This window comes from Spodoptera frugiperda, chromosome 26 (genome assembly GCF_023101765.2).
Source record: "Spodoptera frugiperda isolate SF20-4 chromosome 26, AGI-APGP_CSIRO_Sfru_2.0, whole genome shotgun sequence".
Taxonomy (NCBI): domain Eukaryota; kingdom Metazoa; phylum Arthropoda; class Insecta; order Lepidoptera; family Noctuidae; genus Spodoptera; species Spodoptera frugiperda.
This window is the reverse complement of record NC_064237.1, coordinates 13,703,300-13,725,730: the sequence shown is the minus strand read 5'-3', so window position 1 is coordinate 13,725,730 and position 22,431 is coordinate 13,703,300. Positions and strand designations below refer to the sequence as shown.

General features: G+C 37.4%; 1 protein-coding gene across 2 annotated transcripts in view; it reads left to right on the top strand.

Moving 5' to 3' along the window:
* LOC118264160 (protein singed) overlaps positions 1-22,431 on the top strand; it is a 46,784-nt gene that overhangs the window by 776 nt on the left and 23,577 nt on the right. The window contains exons 1-3 of one of the 2 annotated variants that reach the window (XM_050704616.1): positions 5,098-5,225; positions 17,308-17,526; positions 21,027-21,135. In XM_050704616.1, coding sequence (XP_050560573.1) covers positions 17,316-17,526; positions 21,027-21,135 — 320 coding nt within the window. In that variant the 5' untranslated portion in view covers positions 5,098-5,225; positions 17,308-17,315. Of the gene's footprint in view, positions 1-5,097; positions 5,226-17,307; positions 17,527-21,026; positions 21,136-22,431 lie in introns of those variants that run through there. The other variant, XM_035576575.2, reaches the window with a different exon arrangement.

Below are 22,431 nucleotides of genomic sequence, written 5' to 3'. Positions count from 1 at the left end.
TAATGGGCTATTATAATTATGGTTGAAGTACCTAATTAACCATATAGTTACTTACTAGAAATTGCATGCGGGTATCTCGTATCTATGTATTCTTATAGATTTCCACCCCTTACCAACAACTGGCCATGTAAGAACAAAGCGTGATGTTGCGATAATAACGATATCAGCCCAAAGAGCAGAAAACGTCCACACGCATATACCTAAATATTCATACAAGAAAATCTACTTTTGTCAGATAAGAAGATCATAGGATTTAGGAAGTAGATACCTAAATAACCTACCTTTTTTTGAAGGGGGAAAATCATCGCCACAAAAGTCGACAACTGTAAATACCTACCAACAAATGTTAAAAACACTAATTTAATATTTTCAAAATATTTTTTTTTCTGGCCCGAGTCTGAGGCCTGCCCCTGGGCAGCCTTGCTCCCGACCACGAGGCCTACCCCGTGGTCCCCTTGGACCCCGTATGCCGGGGTCCTCCTTAATTGTATTAAATTGATTACTTATTATTATTTATTACACCAGCCACCTAACATCCTTAAACTCCTTGATCAAGACAGATGGCACTATTAGTCACTACTTAAAGGGTTGGATCCCCGTATTTGACCAGAATCTAAATGGAGACTCGCATTATCAGTTCGCACTAGCACTTGTAACTATTTTCCTACGCGATTGTATTGCTCCTGGATACTGTGAGGACCACCAGAGAATGTTGACTGCTACCGGCTAAAACCACCGCACCGCGGTATACCTCGTCTGCCAGTAATTACCTAGTTATTTAAAAAAAAAAACTAACTACTTAATATTTTTTCTTGGAAGTAAATATGATTAAATTGTTACAAAATAATATTGTCCATCTACTCAGTATCATAACAAACTTATAAACCCTCTGGTATAACTTTCACATGGTTTTATATATGGTGGAATTTTTGAGTAGCGTTTCAAACGGCAATCTGGTGTCACCTTTGATAATAAGATAAATTGAGATCCCATATAGTAGTTATTCAAAACCCACCTTTCTTTTTATGAGTCATTCATTAGATGATGATTAGTATGGTCTCAAAATTTATCTTGGTCATATGTTATTTATTGAAATAGGAAACTACTGTAAAGATTGAATAATCTATGAAAAGCTCCAATGGAAAAGCATGCAAAATTTTAATTCGCATAACTATTAAGGAACTATGATTTTATTGTAACTTTCGTGAGACATACTAAATTAATTACTATGTTATCGGCTTACTCACGTAATCTTTTGATGAGCAGACAGTAGACGAGTAGATAGTAGCAGTGCGACAATCGCCGCGTCGTGTGTCGCGTAATGCTGCTCATGAATATGAGCCTCTAGCATGGCTTGAAACTAGTCGAGTTCCTCGTCAAAAGATTACGTGAGTAAGCCGATAACATAATAACTATTAAGGAACTACCTATGTGCGTGAATCCTTTCTAATCAAAATACACATAGTTACCTAATGCAGTAGTTACTCCTAAAATAGCTAAATTACCTCAAAACATGGAAACAAGCAAATAATATTCACAATTGACGTGAAAGTAAATGAATTGCAGATAATAATGAGTTTAATAACCGCTCGCTAGTGTTCATCATTATAATAATATTAATTCGATGAATTATTTATACACCGTACACGTCTGCTGCAAATGTTATTTCTATACTTTCATTTTTGAATTATTCATAATGGCGATGACGACGAGGATCGATAATATTAGTTATGTTTTATTTGTTGTTTTCATTGGGACTATCTAGAATTACAACCTCATCGCCTTCCGCTATTTTTTAATAATACAATTTCTTATAATTAACTAAGTACCATCGGTATTGCTAAGTAGAGTAAAGCTTAAGCTTAATGTACACAGGGATGTCGCTCTTGTATAAAGTACGGCAAAGTAAACAAGAACGTTATTTGTCAATATAAGTAACTACCAGCGATTGTGTGCGACAATGCACAAACTATACCAGTTTGGGGATTGAATGAGTGACGACTTGACAAGTTGTTACGATACAATCGATTTGGTAACTAAGTTGAGAACAATAAACATGCATTTAAAATGCACAACAAGCTAACTTATGATTTCACTTTAGAGTAGCAACAGACATTAATTAATGTAAGTGACCGTTAACAAAATTAATGCTGAAGTCACTTCGATCATCTCAGCTTCGACCAATCATAATGATTTTCTCTTCGCTTCGGAAGAATCGGCTCACTGAATCTAAAACAGTAATTAATTTCACATTTTAGTTTGTAAGCAGTCCATAATGCCGTCTCGAACGCATCTAATGACCACGTCCAGAACGCAACATATCCGCTGACGTGACTACACCATGTAACAAAGACGCCACATTTTTATCAAATTACCGTTGCGTGCACACACAAATTATTTGTGCAGACACGAAATGGCTGGAGCTGCTGATAAATGGTCAGAGAAATTGAGTTCGGATCTAGCCTGTGTGATTTACGGGCATCTCGCGCACGCGCAGAATCAGACCGCGGCGCGTGCGCATGTCCTCCTGCGTTATATCAAGTGTCCATCTGACATGTTCACACCTCATTACCGTCGCGTGTCGTCTTGCAGCCCGCTGCGACCATTCGCAATAGTTTCATGTCCATATCGAACCAATTACTGATGCCCGATGACAATACAAGTGTGGTGTTGACACTTCGCGGCAGCAATTACAGGCTGCACCAGACAATTCAATTAATAAAAGCTAATCGCAACTGACACGTTGATTCATTACATCGTGTGTAACCCAATGTGTGCGAGCGATCGGACCGTGACTGTTTCATATTAATTTAGTGTCTCAGTAGCAGCACTAACCCCTTGCTCATAAACAGGCATTTATTACATATTAACTGTAACTAGTCATACAGTCACGTAGAAAGAGCTTTCTCTGTAAATATTGGATCAATTTCAAAACAATTTGCTGCAAGTGTGAGCAGACAGTGCAGAGACAGTGTTGGTGAACTCGCAGCTTCTCCCCTGTCTACAATCAATAGAGAATACGTAGTCTAGACGCCATATATTTGCTTAATACAAGTTCCGTTTGCAGACGCTTTCTCTTTGCTAGGTATACCACAAAGGAAACTACACATCTTTTAACAGTCTGGAAGAGCTAACGTGACCACTGAATTTAATAATCTCTACCGATCATCATGTAAGCTCATTATAAATATTTATTTGTGCATTGTAATGATTGACTCGTTATTTTGGTGGTGAAAGTCACGTAACAATTTAAGACTAATGTTTATTATTGAAAGAATGCGTTCGAACATCATTACTATACTTTCCCAAATCCGTGATAGACACGGCATCGCGCCGGCCGCCGACTTTCCAGCGGGCGTCGATGTTATCTGTTTCATAAAAATGAGGCTCATTTAGCTCGAGCAACAGATATGTGGCCATTTCAGTAATTAAGTGCGCTTTGGTTTTAATTATTCTGTAACGCGGACACCGGAACGTGTATCCGAACGAAGCCGCCTGCTTCGCGTTCTCAATTCCAAATTCTGAATTTTTAAATCTGCTTCCAATGTGAGTCTCGTGTCAATGGCCTGCGGTACGAAATGTTTCTTTCAAGCTTTACTTTTCACGTCTCATTTTAAATCCCTACCTTCTAGTAGCACTTGTATTCTGACCATTACTACATTTTGAACCAAATGAATTTAATCACATTTTTTTCAAATAACTAGATACTTTCATCATGTCAAGAGGGACTCAATGCTCGAGTAGTTCGATGACTGGGATATGGCCCCGTATCGGTTGGTTTGTCTGATAAGGCCCGTTTAGTGTCTGCTTCATCTCGTAGTTTTCTCACCGAGCCTGACATACATCGCTATCTGTCGATACGCTATCAGCACTATCGGTTCATCTATTACGTCGGTTATTAGCATTTTCGAGAGCCTTTCATAGCGATACATTCGAATATTTATCAACTGATGGATAAAGTCAACAATGAAGTTGCTTTATCTCGTATTTGGGAATTTTGCGGACTGATCCTATAGCTTGGAACACGTTGAAGGCACCTGGAGGGATTAACTATTATCTAACTTTGTAAACAAGAAATTCGTCACTATCTAACATCCTATAAGAACACAATCATGTGGTGCATTCTGTTTTGTTTGTCTCAAAATCTGGCTTGAAACTAGTCGAGTTCCACGTCAACCAATTACGTGAGTAAATCAAAAACATAACATGTAATTTTATTAATCAATCGTCACCACAATAATAATCAAAGCCATTATTTACGAACGTCACTGTCATTATATTTTAATGAAGGCACATTTAGGCGCCGAATTTCCTCTATAGATCAATAAACGAATGTTAAGTCATGTCATGGAGTGGTCCAATGTTCCTGCGCCGCGGGCGACAATGCCCGCGCCCCGCGATTACAGCCAGACATCCGTCCATTGTTGTCACGTCACTTGTGTATGCGAGGCTGTGTTTCTGCTCACATGCCCGCTCCATGCCAGGACCATGTCAAAATTCACACCAGAATATAAAACAAACAACTTGCGTACCACAAGACCAGATTTGGTCCTTTTACAACAATACCTCAAAATAGTGTAATCAGCAGGAAATGTACTTTTAATTAATCAATTATTAATTAAACCTAGTTAAACCTCCTGATTTATAGAAATGTTTAAAATATCCAACTGCTGACGTCGCCGAGATTATACTACTTAAGTAAATTAATGATTATGATAACACATTACTTTACAATATCCTTAATTTGCTTAAGAATCGATTAAACTATTTTTATCAAGAGATATTAAATTCTTATTTTAAGCCTAGAGTATTGAATAATTTAATTTCGTCAAGATAAGCGGCTTATGAAGGCTTGTGAAGTGAACACGTTAATCTAATTAAATTGGAGATCAATCTATTTCGGGAAACGCATAATGCGAGGCGAACTACTTTTCCTCTTACGTTAGTAAGAAATTATTACGTTAGTAAAAAAAGCAAATAGATAAGTAGGAGATAATAGTTCTGGTAAATACATGTAACGTTATCTGTAAATTATTATATTTATTCTTATGTATCATATTCAATTATCCTGCTTCAGTCCATCGGCGAGCACCGACGTCTTTCAGGCCAGTTCTCCGGCATTGGTGTTGCCTAGTTTATCATCCCTTTTGTACATTCACATATTGATTTTGTTGAACGGCCTTAGTTGGAAATACTCATTCAGGGCCTACACAGACGCAGTCTCAGTAAGTACCATTTTGCTAAAATCATTATCACGTTCACAAACTTTATTCATATAGTAGCAGTCTTGGGGTCTGAGACCCGTCTCTATTCGAAAATACATTTAGAGAGAAAGATAAACTCCACAATGAATACTATTAAGCAAATCCATCAACAGTAAGATACATTGTCAACCATCATGTCTGCATTCTAGAAATGTCAAATGCTATAGAAATAGGGTCTATATTTGCGTGGCAAGTCTGTTGTGTGCTTAGTTGTTTACTCAAGTGAGACGCGTCGCCGTCGCCAGCACAATCGCGTTGTGCATACGCATTGGTATCGTATCTTCCCGTTGAGCCGTTAATGAAGTGTTGGTAATATTGTTAATTAATACACGAGGAAGATACTAATGCCTGGTATTGGAACAATTAAATTGTATCGGACAGTTTTATGGCGGCTTTCCGTGTTACAGTTTTGTCGGTTCAGTTTTTGTCAAGTTTTATTCGCGCAAAAACCACTGAAGCTTTCGACATGCTTTCCCACTGCAGAATTGCAGACACTGCAATATCATAATAAAACTAGTTGTCATTGTAAGAAAGTTTCGATAGCATTTCAAATCAACAATTTTATTATTTATCCTAACACTTTTAGAGGTATGGACGAGTAGTGAGATGAATTCGCCATTTGCAAAGTTATAAATTGATCCAGGGTCGATAATAATACTTTATCCGGACAATCGCAATAGAATGTCTTAAAAAGTAAAACAAAACGTTACGGCTGGCCACACTGATTGGTGCAATGGAGTTTAATTTTAGCACAGACGATGGCCCTGGATTGTGTGGTTTTCCTTTTACGGATGCCATCTTGTATGCTCGTGTATGTTTATTTAATGTGCTCCGTACACAGTGTGCATCACGGTTTAGAAGGAAATGGTCCTTTAAATTAGCGTTGGAATTTACTTGTCGGATATCACTATTGTGCCTTATCTAAAGATATTGCTTCATTACAGCATTACTTCATTATTATCCATAAGAAACCATTAAGAATTTGCACGAATCAGTCAATTTGGTTGCCATTAAAATGTTCTCTACGCACCATATGGTTGGGTGGCAGAGTAAAATAAAAAAAAAAAACATGAATACAAAACACTTGTGTCGTCCTAATCTCCCATCTCGATGTGTCCACAATGCTGCGTTTGGTATGAATGCCTTCATTGTGATGCAGCGCTCGCCTGTCGAGTGTCGGGACTCGGGACCGGGAGAGAGACAGGACATGCTTTTAAATGCAGCCCAAGATAAAATGTGTATGAAGTCTTGTAGCGTTTGAATGTTTTCCAATTGATGACTCATAAAATTAAACTGATATTTTGGTCCTTTGGTACCCTCAGCGTACTGATCGATGCTAATGGTAAATTGATGAAATGTATACTGTATAGTGGCTGGTTCCAATCAAGGTTCTGAGTGAAAGATTACATCTGATTAAGTAACAAACGAAATTGATAAATGTAGAAGCAACAAGACACAAGTTAAATAAACTGATTTCGTGCTATAAAGCTATCCCAACAAAGCATAAAGTAATCTCAGCAGCGCAACAAGCGGCTAATGAACTATTGTGCCCATGACCATAAATTTCCATATTTTATGTGACATAGAACAGTTTACGACCTTCGTGACGGTCGGCTCATGATGATAATCGACACGTAGCTCGGCCGACCTCTCCAACCGCTCTCGTTTCGTTCAAAAACCACTAAACCATAACATTTTTGTCGCTAGCGAAAGTTTGGCATAAATCGTCTCCGTAGTTTCACATTATAGATTTTATGATACTTACATATCGAGTTATTTTTTTATCTGTCTTCGTGGATTGATGAGATTTAGAAATTGGTTTCTCGCTTTATTTATGATATTTCACTTTTTTAACATTGGTGTCATTGATGAAGTGGTTTATAACTCTAATATCACCAGCTTTAATTAGCAGAATCTTCTCACTTTGTGAACTGTAGTAGATATTTCGCGTTCTAAAATGTAGGATATCTAATAAGAGAGTGCCGCAATGATGGTGCTTAAAAATAAGAGTGTAGTACCAAATGCGGCTGGAATATGTAAACGCGTGTCAATTCGGCCGCGCCGCGTCGCGCCCGATGTCAAGGTCACGGGCGCATGCGTGCAGCGCCCCGCCTTGTCGCGCTGTATTCTACGTTTTTATTTTTACAATTTTTTAACTGCCTTTAACCAAAAGCTGCAGCTGTTGTGCTTATTAGATATATTTTTTAATTTTACTTGGTTTTTAGCCATGTTTTACGTGTTTGGTGTAAGATTAAAATTGTACTAATGTTATAAATGTTTATGAATTTGTGTAGTTATGTACATTTGTAACTCAATCATGTCAAAACGGCTGAAGAGATCCGTATGACATTTGAATTAGGGGTAGATTAGATAGACGCAGCTTTTGCTGATTTGAACTTTTTGGATATGTCGAAACATTAAACTAATATGGTAAGATAATGATAGCCATGAATCCAAAATGCTTAACAAGACGAATTTCTATAACATTCTTGTTACTTTCACAATATTATTGAAGACTGTTTATGTTTACATCTAAACAACATCAACATTGGCCGTCCACAAGGAAGGTCCACTGTGTTGATCAATAAATAACGGTCGTGCGTGGTCGTGAATCAAGCAATCAAGGTAATTTTATAACTCGGACCTATCCCAAACTGATCGCGCGTTACGTAGTCTGAGTTATTTATGGTCTATGGCCACATTTAATGTATATCAGGGTGCCTAGTGTGTTTTTATCTATTTTGATTACGTTAACCATACAAATCATTGTTCGCTCCCTCATAGGCACTCTGGTCTTTGGATCCGGATGGCTGATAGAGTGCAATACGTGTATTATCGTTACTTGACATAAATCTAAGAAGCAGTTACCGAACTGGTTGCGAAGCGGAAATTACATATTTCTAATCAAGTCTCCGATAGTGAGAGTATCGATGTTTTTAATGTGAAATGTTAAATTATGCGGGTGTTATTATGCTCGTAAATTACGGAACATAAGCTTGTTATGAATATGTAATATTAATTAGATTTTGCTTCCGTGCACACATTTCATTAATTTCCAAACATATTACGATGTTTTTGTTGGTTTCCAATCTTGATTTATTTCTGGTCCTTTTACACTTGCAATTTGGAAAGAATTGAGAATGTGAAACATTTAGCGACCTTTTCACATTACTGACTTCTTACTAGAACAAACGGCAGCTTCCACTAGCTATTTTACCTAATGAAATCACGTTAAAGTAAAAAAGGAGCTAAACCATGATGTCGTGCTGTCATCGCGGGCGCCCTCTGTGAACGTAATTTAATTTGTCGACACACGCCCGGAACAGTTATCTTAAACGTTAATTGGACGCTCGTCTGTTTACAGTCGTTTTATTTTAGAAATGATTTGTTTCGGGGCTGGTTGACTGTGATTAGTTTGTTTGTTTATTGCCTAGTTTATTTCCAACCGTTTTGGACAAGATTTAATGTAATTTTAAAGCTGTTTGGAAATTTTCGTTAATTTAAGAAAGTTTTATTTAATATTAATGTAAAGATGAGCAACGTTACAGTGAAGTCATTAATCTGGAAATATGATTTGCGAGATTATCGCGTTGTTTTTTCGTTTGTGTGTGTAACAAGCGCGACGGCCGCGGCATCTGCTGTCACGCGCCGGCGCGCGGTGGGGCTCGCCCGAGCTTTGCCGAGATTTTGGTTTACTCTGCTCTTTGTTACTATGTATCAAATACATCTACATAGTTAAAGGTTTTTACAAGAAAATACTCTTTATTTTAGTCTAGGAAATCTACTTCCTTGTCATTAAAAAAAACTTACTACAAGAAGCTAAGCTTTGCCATGGACATAAAGTGCGTCATACTTACATGCTTCTGCTCGAACTGGTGGGATTCCTTAATAGTTTCCCTTCCACTACATTAAATATACTTAATTACTTCACGTTTCACGCTACTGTACGCGTCCCTGGGTGGGCCAGGTTACTATGTAGTGCGATGAACATGCAACGCATATCTAACCTCAAATAGTTTATAATATCTATCATGGAAGTGCATCTTTTCTCCGTTCATCCGTTATGAGTGAACCGAACCGGGTCGTCGAACCGTGCTAACGGAGCTTCACATTCGCGTGATCGCCTTCACACCACACGCGAAGGGACGACATCACATTGCCAACACGTCATTTCATTATTTGAACTCTTACTAAACGAGTCAATTGGAATATGAAGACCCGAAATTGGATCATTGTTTACCTGTATCATTATAATAATACACGGTCAAATTGTATCTATCTTTAACAAGAGCATTTCATTATCTTTGCTTCGAAACATCAGGTTGGTGACCGCAACAAGCCTTCTCTCACGCACTAGTGACGCTGCTCTATGCTCTATTATAATATCTAACTACGGACGCCCACTTTGTACGAGCTATTATTTTAATTAATTGAAGATTATAATTTACTAATGCTTTGGCGAATTCTGCATAGTTTTTAATTAAGGAATTTTAGAATACAGCCTTCAAACTAGACTAGGTGTAAAAATAACAAATGAACTGGAAAGTCCACAGAAATTATAAATCAAACAAACTATGTTAATGGGTTACAATATCATCATATTAATCAGTATTAACACAAATCGAATTGGACCGGAAACGAAGACACGATTATTCCTAAAACGGTCAATTTTATAAACGGACAGTCAAAACTTAAACTTAACTACAACAAAATAAGATTAATATTAGTATGATATTTTTAACTATGTAGGTCAAATATGCAAACATTATTCATATTTTAACAGTTAAATATTGGCGTTCAGACTTTTACTGCTACCTTTACAAAATATTTTTTGCGAAGATACATCATGGCATTCACCAAATCACAAAGATAACAAGAATTTCACAAACGTAAGTAATAAAAAATAATATTTAAATGACCTGTGCTTTTGCATATATTGCTAGCATTTATCGTAAGAAGATTATAACGAAAACTTACGCGACAACTACTTGACAAACTGGCGATTGTGCATAGATTTGTGAGTTTGTGACATTCTGGGCCTGTTTCACAATGTCTGGATAGCCGCAGTGTAAAAACATAAGTATGAACAATCTGTCACATAAGTTTATCGGGAACTTACACAGGCGCTAGGTCCGATTGTCAGTCCTTAGAACAATGTTGTACATCGCATGACGTTATCTTGAGACGGTCTTCCGTTCCGCGCCGGGGCTGTGGTCCTTTGGGACCGGCTCTGTTATGTCCGTACTTCGTATGATAGTTCCTTCACTGTGATAAGGGTCCTGCTGGACAGTAGACAGACATTATGATTCATATTATTTCTTTTTTTTTGCGTATATTTTTATGTATTTTTGAAATTAATAGAAAATATAGATTTCATTAAATATTCATATTCTAGTCGCATATAAACACATAAATTTAACGGTTGACATAAGCGATGGTTCACAATTTGTCTTGCAAAATTAATTAATTATGTCTTTATTAAATTTAACTGTTGTGGAGAAATTTATATCCGTGAGTTGGATTAGGAAAGTAAATAAACCACTGTACACATATGTATGATCATTTTTGAAGAAGCTCTATCGATTTGAATGTCAGTCTGACTGGAACTGAGCGTGCGTAGTCGTGCATAAAAGCTAGTTATAAAGCGCACGCAACACTGCCTTACATGACGCGCAGGCAGATCCGTGCGGAATAAAATATGATCATGTCTCACAAGATTTTTTCTAAACACCACTCGAATAACTGTAGCTAGTACTCGTTAGTGTTAAGCTTTTTAGTTGTAAACCAGCATTACATTCTCAGAAGGCCCATTCATTACGTTTTATTATTATACAGAATTATTGTGGGATTTCTTAGAAAATCATATTCCATACTTTCTTGCAGAAACATTGTATTTAATTAGATATTAAATCCCAAACATGCTGTTTGTGCTTTCAAAAGAGCTAAAATATTCGATAGATTTAAAAAGTTCATTTTCCATTTTCAAACGCTTATTTGCAGTTTCTTTTTCTGAAGTCATAGTGGCCAGTATCAATATCGCTGACTAGGCCATTCGGCGACCACAGACAATACAGAAATGAACGGCATCTGCAAATACCGTTTTTTCGGTACCGATATTACTCCGGTTCGACTGGTAGTTTGAAACAAGTTAGCCGATGTCAGTTACAGCTTTGTGAACTACAATGCGATCTTTATTTTATCTCTGCTTTAAATAAGGCCAGATAATACTGTAACTGTATTCACTACATTCATAATTTTATGACTTAATTTTCTCGTTTACTCTTTTTGTTTGAATGAGATTATAAACTATAGTTCTTTCTCATTAGATCGCGGATAGCTTTTTAATATTTAAGCTAAATATCTGCATACAGATTTTTAGAACAGTATTTGCATATCCAAATCGCCGTGACGTCATTTAAAAAAAAACCTCAAATAAACATTTATGTTGTTCCATAAAAAAGTGGCCAAGCAAACAGGTTTGGTGCCGTAGTTCCGGCCACATTGTCACAGCGCTGTAATTACCTAGCCGCGGCCGTAGTATAGTGAACTTGCAAGAAAGTGAAGTTGAACTGGTCGTGAGCCCGTGTGCAGGCAGCCAGGCACAGGCGTCGCCCACACAGCCTTGCACCTTGTTTATTTATACTATGCTGATTTATGTACTTCAAGTTTACGCGGCCGAAGACCTTTCGACCGAGCTTTGCGCTTGATTGATAAGTTTATTTATAAACCATGAATCACTTGTTGACAACAGGTCAACGACATTACTGTATTTATGTTTACTCGTTACTCAATGAAAATGAACATTATGTAAAATAATTGTATTATTATGTCGTAGCATAATTTCACATTAATGATTCGATTTTGAGTTTTAATTGTAAGTATGCAACAATACTTAGGTATAAGGTATAATCTGGCCGCCATATTTGCCAAAACGCGTGAGGTCATTGAACTGACCGCGGCCACTTAGCCCCCTGCAAAGGAATGCTAATTATTCGTAAATATTTATATTAGGTCATCCACATGTACATTATATTCAGTATAATTTTACGATTCGACGCCACCCCCAACGTAGCTTTTATTTTCATTTTATCTAAACAAAAATACCTCCATCTATGTTATTTTTTATTGAAATATTTTGTCATAAAATTTTTGTTAATCGTGTTATTAAGTTTTGTATTCTCTTTGATTCTATTAGTACATATTTACAGTCAGTAGAATAGTAGATAATAATTAATGTCTTCATCATTAAACTGTCCTTGACTGCGCCACTTTTTATAAAGAACACATGTTAATGTTATTTTTGTAAAGTGTTATCAGTTATTTTTAACTTGGAATCCTTCCTGTTGGGATAGATAATGGCAGTTAGTTATCCGCTGACGTCACAGGCTACTGATCCGGGTGTCACTTTACAAGTTACGTTATCATACTGGTTAAAGTATGTAGGTACTACCCTTTTGTTAAGTAGTTACGTAGATGTGTAATCTTCACTGTATTACATAGAAGCCAGGATACATACTGGTACTTATTTAACTTTTCATTTTCTTTACCTACAACAGACACCAGTCCCAAGTACATAGTATAATTATTGTTTGCTGTATATCGTTAACTGATGGTGAGAGAAATAAACGAATATTTAGTAGTATTATTACTTATTGTACAGCAATACGATTGTTCTTATAAGTTCTTTCCAAAACAGAATCGTGTTTATCTTTCGCAGCGTTTTGGGAACAATAACAATAACTTTGTTAACGCTAAAACGTGGGAATAAAATATCCGCGTTTCATGAGAAAAGATGACTAACAGAGGTTCGGTCACGAAAAATCATTTAGCGTAAACCAGGGTCATTGTTTAGTGACATTGTTTAGTATATCAGCACCCATCACACTCCTGTCACACAGTACCATACTATGCGTTAATACTTTGAATAGTTATACGGCATAATGAACTCTGGAACAATTAGTGGGTGATCGCGGCAGATGTGCGATGGAAATTGCCTGGCAGCGAGCAGTGATGCGGAAACAGCGCTGCTCTCCATAAATACCATCATTATAACGGTCCCAGTCTAGACAAGAGAAAAACTGTATCAGGAACCATTTTTATTATCGATCTATAATCAATTTGGCGCTAATTGCGCAGCTTTACGGCCATTCTCGCGGTTCCCGCATTTCGAGTTCGGTTCGGTTTACTTTGTGCGTTCAGATCGTGTCTATTTGATTGGTTTGTGCAATGTTGTATAAGACAGGAACATCAGTTTCCTGCGCTGACATCGTCACGCTTGCCATGATGTATGGAGCACTCCGAGGAAGAGGAGTGTCTTTCATTGTGTATCTTAGAGCGTGTACCGCAAGGCAATAACTAATGTCATTGTATCACAAACTGTGGCTGACTGGTCACAAATTACTTTCTGCGAAACACAAACCCATTTCAGAGCAAGCTTTTGTTTGATAGTTTCAATGAGTAAGGCTAAAGACTGGCTACTCATTAACCCATGTTTTGTGTGACACGACGGTCTAGATGCCATGTGAGGCACGTACGCCTTAGGTTATGCAGACTACACGCATGTCCTATAAGCACTAAGTCAGACGGTGAATCATCGCGAGGTGCGGATAGTGTTACAGTATCACTGCACTGCGGTCATCTTTACTTGGCTGAAGCTTACTGCAAGGCTCCAGACGATCACAATATTATCTGGCATAATGTCCTTTATATTTAAAATTGTCGATAATGTTCTATTGTCCAAAATTGGCCATTTTCTAGTTTAGATATCCATAAGAATAGAACCACAGCGTCGCTCTTTATAAAGGTTTCATTGAATCCTCTAACAAAGTAATCCTGCGGTAATTTAGCCTGCTTTGTACACTAATGGGTATGTCAGCGGGGAATGGGCGAGTCTAAACAAATAGATTGATTGTCCTACCAACATGACATCAACTGCTCCTTCACAATACACAGGCGTGTCTGGCCAGATGTATGTACTTACATAGTACATACACAACAATATCTAACTAGTTACTAGTTACCGAGTGTAATGTGGAACACATTGTGCGTAGGTTTAGCAGAGGCACAGATACCAGCTTCCTATTATTCTAGATAATTGCCTATCAATTGTAATTGTACCTACTCATGTAAATGTAAATGTTAACCATTATTTTTAGTCACTTTCATTAATGTACTTACACTAATGTGTTTGAAATGAACATCGGCACTGTCAACTATGTGCATTTTATTAAGAGGGCTCATGTCTCGCGGAATGCTTCTTATGAATACGAGCCTCTGAGGCTTTCAAACTAGTCGAGTATAGTTACGTGAGTAACCCGAAAGACGTAAAACTAATTCAGTATGTCTCACGAAAGTAATATAAACATGTATATTTAATTTCGATATTCATTCATTTTGACGCTCATCAAACTGTCAGATGAATAGCTTGACTTTAGATGAACTGTTCAGTTCTATAGCACGCTCAAACTAAAACAAAGTCATTAGCATTGTATTGCATATTTACACTGAGTACAAAATAATCATAATAGTAAATAGTAAATAGCATTGTAGCAAGAACATAGAACACTGCGCGGTTTGCAAACTGCGTGTCAATATCTGTCATCTACATCATGATAGCATCCGCTCTCTCGGCTCTCTGTGTACACTAGTACAGTAACCGCTTACTTTCTAATACAAACAAACTGTACATTGTTTACTTATAAGTACTCTTACATAATGTTTACACAAACATAACGTTTGTTACATTAGTTTATGGATCTATGGACTCTAGACTCGAAATTGTAAACAGACAAATAACGGCTCAAGTATAATATGTATGGTTTGTCTGCTAACTCAAAACATAGAATTAAACCTTTGATACTATAAAATGGAGTTCATTACTTATCTAATCGATTTTAATGAATTAAGCGAAAACAAAAATATTGGAGATATAGAACTTTGTAAGTAGGCCTTTGCAATATCCATCTAAATAGTGGCAGCAATTGCTTTATTTACGTTGATGCATATTCATAAACACAAATAAGGGAAATCTGCCGTAAACATTTACCACAGAAGGCTTATTGCCTTATGGGGGTTATTCTGCATAAATCGAAGGAGTTCTGTTCATGATCGCCCCGGGCACACCTTGACATGGACACTCATTAGATATAGCTAAAACTTCTCAGTGGGTAATCATTATACTTATTATATTTAAACACTACCGTGTAAATAACCGGAGCTGCGGACTACCTAGCGGGTTTACTCCGGCTCAAGTCAGGAGAAACAACGGGGTGGTTTTTAATCAGTAAGAGTCGTACACTCGCCTTGCCCAAGGCGGGAGAAGTAATAAGATGATTTTCTAAAAAAAAAAAAAAACTAACTATTACTTCAACTACAGTTCTCAGTTTACTATCTAAAATATACAAGTTGTCGTAAGATTTACTTCCAATAGTGTCAATACTTTGACTAAGATATGTTGGAATGCAGTTGATAACTACGAGTATCAGTGATTCATATTGTTTGGAAGTGCTATCTATCTTCTCTTTTATCTGAGTAGTAGTTTAGGTCACCGCTGTGGTATGTGCCCAATGTTGACCTTGACCGAGTTGGCCACGGTGTGGTTCCTGCTTCCTACGCTACGGACACAGTAAATAAATAATGAAGCTACAAATGTCAATCCACAATCACAACAATCGTAACTTCATTGACGTGTGGCATGCGGCGCGGGCGCAGCTCTGCGTGTGCGCAAGTAACACTATACGGACGAGGCGCGGTGGCTTTGACCTAGTCAGACCTTGGGCACCTTGGGCTTCCACCGTGACGGCTGCATCCTGCCAGCCTGCAGTGTGTCGCCCGAGCTGGAACATATTTTGTTTTATTATTGAAAGGTTTTAATTTTAATTACGATCGTGAGACCATCCTCATATTTTATGCATTCATTTACATAAAAGCTACCGCCTGTATTGAATGTGTATTCAATTGGCTCGTGGACAATGGCGGCGTGCTCTAACGAACAGAAACCTGATGTTTATTGCCTTTTAACCTCATATCGCGGCACTTTGTTCAAGTTTCGTTTATTCTTGTATATGGGCGATATGTTCTCATCTTATACCTACGTGACCATACATTGAAATTCATTATAATAAAGCAGTTAAAACTGTCATAAAATAGTTAAGGTTGAGTTGTTAATTAAATTAGGTATTAACAAGTATTAAGAACGTTATCAAACCTTCCAACAGTGCCTTTGAAATAACAATCCGATCTATTAATATATAAAACAGATTATAATAAAATAGCAAAATGGGTAAATGCGGAAGCTGGTCAGATAATACCGGAGGCGGGTAATCTCGGTACACACTCGGTGAAATACTCGTAAAATGGGGCAACTGCTCGTCTAGACTGGAGTGATGACCCTACGGATAAGCCCGTAGTATTAGATGCGTGAAGGAGATTAACTGGTAATAGGACAGCCATGGGACAGCTTGGCAGATGCTAACGACTTGTTGAACATACCAACTTGTTTTGCAACTTTAAGTACTAGGTAATCTTAAGTACCTACTAGGTAATCTTAAGTTATGTTTGAAGCTTCAAATAGAAAAAAGTGTAAAACAAAATGCAAATATTGCCAGCATGAAGTGTTTACTAATGTGACAACTACAACTTGACTTTCTTAAAAACATCTTAATTTGTTTAAGTCAAGATTTAAACTAGTCGATACTCTAGTTCATAGTTTTTCGTGGTACCATAATGTAGTGGCAGAGTAAGTACAATCGTTACAGATTACTTCCCTGGCTACGTTGTGGCGGGTATTGTCTCGGAAACTAATGAGCTGTCAGCGTGTGATGAACGGCTCTTGCTTTATTTGCGTCCTGCGAGCCAAATGAATTGTTTCCTCACAGATTTCGCGGTCGTCATCTTTCATATCAACGGACGCTAAAGTACTCGCAACTTGTTTTATTATCATACTGAATACTGTTGATTGTTCTCGTATTTTGGGAAATTATTATGAGAACTGAATGAGTGATGTTTTAAAAACAGTGTCTTATGAATGTTTCTTCTTCCACAGAGTAAAACATGAACGGGCATAGCAACGGCGACATGAACGGTGCAGGAGACATCATCACGCAGAACCAGCAGCGCGGCTGGTGGACCATCGGGCTCATCAACTCGCGCTACCGGTACCTCACCGCCGAGACCTTCGGCTTCAAGATCAACGCCAACGGAACCAGCCTCAAGAAGAAGCAGATATGGACCTTGGAACCCGCTTCAGGAAATGCTAACGACAGTGAGTTACTTTTGTCACATATCTACCATAAAGCTCTGGTCACTGTTTTCTGTTAATAAATAATTTAGCTACTAACTTTAATAAATAATGTAGCTAATATAATCTTCTAGACTACTTATATCTCGGTAAAAAGTCAATAGAAATAAGGTAAATATTGCAAAGATGGCAAGCTATATGATCGTATCTACTACACTCACCGCTGATCGCGGCAGATAAGTGCTATTAGTTATGATGGCTCACTGGAATAGATAATCCGATATTCCGGGAATTTAGTTATCATCCTTCCAATAGACTTGCGAAACAGATCGTCCACGGATACTTCATCGCGATAAATGACCAGCCAGTGATGGGCAATGTAAAGGATCCCAGCAATTTGTGATCTTGCTCGGTAAATTGTGATTCGCTACGTGTTTCGGTTAACGAGTCGTATCCCAAGGAACATCGGTCGTACCATTTTACGGCGCGTTAAATGTAGCACTCCATCGGTACGTCAAATCGATTTCTGTCCGATTTTTGTTTGATTTTCCTTGTGTTGCTCCGTCTAATTAGTTAGTCATTCTTTTATACTGCCTCGTTATTATATTCATTAGTATTTTTTCCGGTACAGCTCTTAAATTGTTGAGTTTGTTAACCCGGCTATTACAAGTAATCTATTCAGCTATAATTCCATTCTCGGAATAATGAATTGGATTTTATTTGCCGTTTATAATACCACTCTTAACTTTTCAAATCTAGATGAAGCTACTTTAAGACCTCATGACTGTCTGAATATTATGTTGCTGTAATAAAAACGGTCCTCTTCATTTATAAAATACTAAATTTAACCACGCAGGTTCTACACGATTGTCCTTTAACAGGCGTCAGAACGTTGAACCTAACCGGGTCCGTGATCATTAGTAATCCTGTAGCAATCTATGGCCTGTGACTCACCTCAGGTGCTATTCTTTTTTAAAGTATTCACTTCCTGTCCACCGGTAGGCACTGCTACAACCTAAGGCGCTAAAATTACTGCTAGGAAGGAAACAACACTACACACTTAATACTATTATGTCCTTAAAATGGTATTATGTACAGATTTAGATTTAATTACATCTATAAACGCTAGGACAAGTTTATCTCAAGTATGTCTATAATTATTAAAGTAAATGCTATGATATGGTTGACCTTTTGAAAAAAAGTTCAGATTTTAATATTCCTCCATGTAATCAGTCCATCAAAATGCTAACTGGCCTCATTAAACCTGATGCCAGTACATTGCGCTATGTGAAACGCTGGTATGTCCCTGCTGCGACAATTTTGTCGCGCTCCCCCTCTGCCACTAATTGTCGCAAAAAGTCCCCTGCACACGAGCCCTTAATTACTCCGGTGTGCATAGGGCATGTCGCGAGATACTCACGGGAGAATGGGGCTGAAACAATTGTTTACTATGATGAGTCTCATAAATTCGTTTTATGAAGAATTATGTGTGCAAATATTGGATTTAAATGAATGTATTAGGAAAAGTTAATACCATATCTAAAGTTAGTTAAATATACTATTTAGGATACAATTCGCCTGACTGATCCTCGTCCCAAAACATCAGTTTAGGCACACACCTTCTCAATTTTATCCCCAACACCAAAAAACGCTGTCAAACTCAAATCATCTCAGTTATTCACCCAAATAAATCTGAGTACTCGTAGTTAATCGTAATGTCGTCGTTCACTCCACACAAAGCATTCATGTTCAGTTCATATTATAGACTTGTATGGCGTTACTGCCGCCCCAGTGATTGGCAAATTGCGATCCAATCAGAGGGTGGCTCCCCTACTGCCGACTCTCAAGGTTTACCAGCTGGCACACACCTGATCGACGTCACATCCCTCGCGACTCATTTGCTTTCGATAACATTATTTACTCTACACTTATTAAGGGCTATATTGGATTCTCGATATTGTAATTGTCAGCTTTAATAGCACAAATACTGCTCGTTGTATGCCAATAATATGCTGTATTACATGGGACTTTATAACGTTCCTCTTACTGGAGATAATAAGTGCGTGGTACCAAATTACGTATCCCTGCCTACCTCTGGAGTATAAGAAGCATAGTATACTACATTATTAAAGCCTTAAAGCAGATTATACCGTATAAGATTAAACTTGTAATATCCTTAATGACTACACAGCGCTCTGGATCAGTAGCGGTGTGAGCAATAAACGTTAATATAATTAAAGCGACGCGGTATTTAATACAACGCACGAGAGCTTAATAACATAGTATTATAATATATGGAAGATGATAGCTTCAGCTTCTCATTGAAGCGTCTAATTATTGTGGAGTCTAGTATAAGTATAGTTAGCATCGTGAAGGTGACTTGGTAGATGGTGGCAGTGGTAGTTTAATGATGTGATCTTGAAGTCTCGCGCTTTGATAAAAGTCTCTGATTTTCGTACTAATGTTAAATGCAGTTAGGCTCTGACTTGAACCACATCTTTATCATAATCATATCAAAGTCCGAGTGAATAGGTTGCTTATGGGCAGACGTGCTCCATCTTAGGCCGCATCTTCACCTACCAAACGCAGTTAGCCTCTGATTTGAACAACATCTCTCTTGACTTGAACATCATCATAATCATATCAGCCACGAGACGTCCACTACTGAACCTATACCGAACCGAACCCCGCCTGCCCCATTGTCAACGGAGAGTAGTTCAGACTAGTTTCTTGTTGAAATTAGCCGTTTTGTACGTCATCGATCACAATCGATTAGGAGTCTACCTATTTAACTAGTATAGATAGACCGCTTGACTACGGTACTGTGACCAGACGGCACGTGTCTGAGTCTCCGCGGCGCTTGGCGGCGCGATCAATCTCTGTTATCTCACGTACTACTGTACCGGCGCCGATTAAAGCTTTTTACTTAAACAGTTAAGTGGCCGAACTAACTGGTGCTTCAGTATTGAGGTTACTTCATGTTTTGCGATCTATCTCTCGGTTCATTACAGCTAAAGGCTTATTGTTATTTGTGCACTTGAAGTATTTCTAACTTTTACTGCGACCAAACCGAAAACATCCTCCTTTCTCTCGCTGAAGTTTTTTGAAACATAAAAATTATAAATTGAGTAGAATATTCACTCGATTTTTTGCGCTCCTTTTTATTTGACTTTGATTATTCTTAGGTTTTCCTTGAGTATTTTATTGCAAAGTAATTTATAATCGATTTCTTAAAAAAGGTTGTTCTTAGTTAGTTCTTTATTTAGTTTGACCTGTATATGTTTGTGCGCGAGTATCTCGCGTTTGGCTGAACTGGAGGTTAGACTTGGGAGAAAGTTTTAGGATATTAATCTGACATTAATTATTATTATTTATTTTTATATTTTTCTTTATTTTAGTTTTAAGTTAGTTTTTATTCCTTTTTAGGTATTTTTAAGTTGTAAATAAAGTGTAATCATAATAATTTACTTCGAATAAACAGCTTTCTGTATTCCATGTAAGTGAGCATGTGTTCTATTGTCCAGGCATGATCTACCTGCGGTCCCACTTGGACAAGTACCTGGCGGTGGACTCCTTCGGCAACGTCACCTGCGAGTCGGAGGAGAAGGAGCCTGGCAGCAAGTTCCACATCAGGTAATACATGCTAAACTATTCATAGAGCCTAAGAAAGAATCTATATGTAATATTAAAGTTAAAGGAAGAAAAATCAAGTGATTTATGTCTAACGTAAAAATACAGAATCTCTATGAATAGCAGTAGATAAGCTCCATAATCATAAGTTAACATACTCAAAAATAACAGACAGCATATTAATTTCATACTTACGCATTTCACAAAAGCGAATTTTGTATAAAAAGTAAAAACCATTTTTATTTCCACCACATTGTGAACAAATTCTGAATGCTTGAGGAACAGGTAGAGGATCAAAGGCGGTTCTTCTAATTTACCTCGACACTCGTGTGGCACATGAGCTACATTCACAAACTGGCTCCTGATGAATAAACAAGCTCTGTACATTTCAGTCAACGTTATTAAAATTCATCAGATCGTGTCGGTTTGCGCTAATGTTAATGATACAAAGGAATTCTCGGAAACTTGGCAGTTAAAGAAATAAATCCTGTCTTAAAAATCTGCTAAAGCTTGTTCATCATTGTCAGATTTATCAGTTAGTTTATCATTCACTGCTGGATATAAATAGAACCCGTCCAAATGGCACGTTGAGCTTGAACTTCAGCTTTTCTTATCCAGTCACTTTTTGAACATAGTCACTTTACCTGGCTAAAGAACATCCTACGTACCGTTTGTTTACTCGAAAACATGTCTTATGTCTATAACATTAAGCCCACTCTTGTACACTAAAGTTGCAAAAATTTTAATAATTATAGTCCAGTCATTTGGTAGATAAAAAGGGGGTTACCTGGAAAGTTTTCTGGGAGTTTTGAAAATTGGTGAAATTATAGATTTGGGTATGCTCTTTTAGAGGGTGGTAGTGTGTGATCTGAGGTGTAGACCAAATGAAAGACCGATGACGACTGAAAGTATATTGTTCCTTACTAAGACGGATACACAGTGCGCGTGTTCACATAATGAACAAAGAAATGAATAAACAATACCTATAATTTATTACATCCGAAATATAAACAGTAACTTTGTTTACGTTGCAACTTGACACGCCTTAAGTAGTACTTATACGCTATGCCGCTACACTACTCCCCCCCTTTTTAAAAGAAACACTTTAACAAAACAAAGCGGGGTATTGATTTAACAATCACTTAAAACAATATTATAGCTAAAACTAACAAACTAACAATAAGTATATTTATTATCAAGTACACTCTAGTTTAACAATTAACAATGGTTCGAAATTTAATAGGTTTATACAAATACACTTAAATCACTAATAAATCTTAACTCTAAATTAGACAGGAA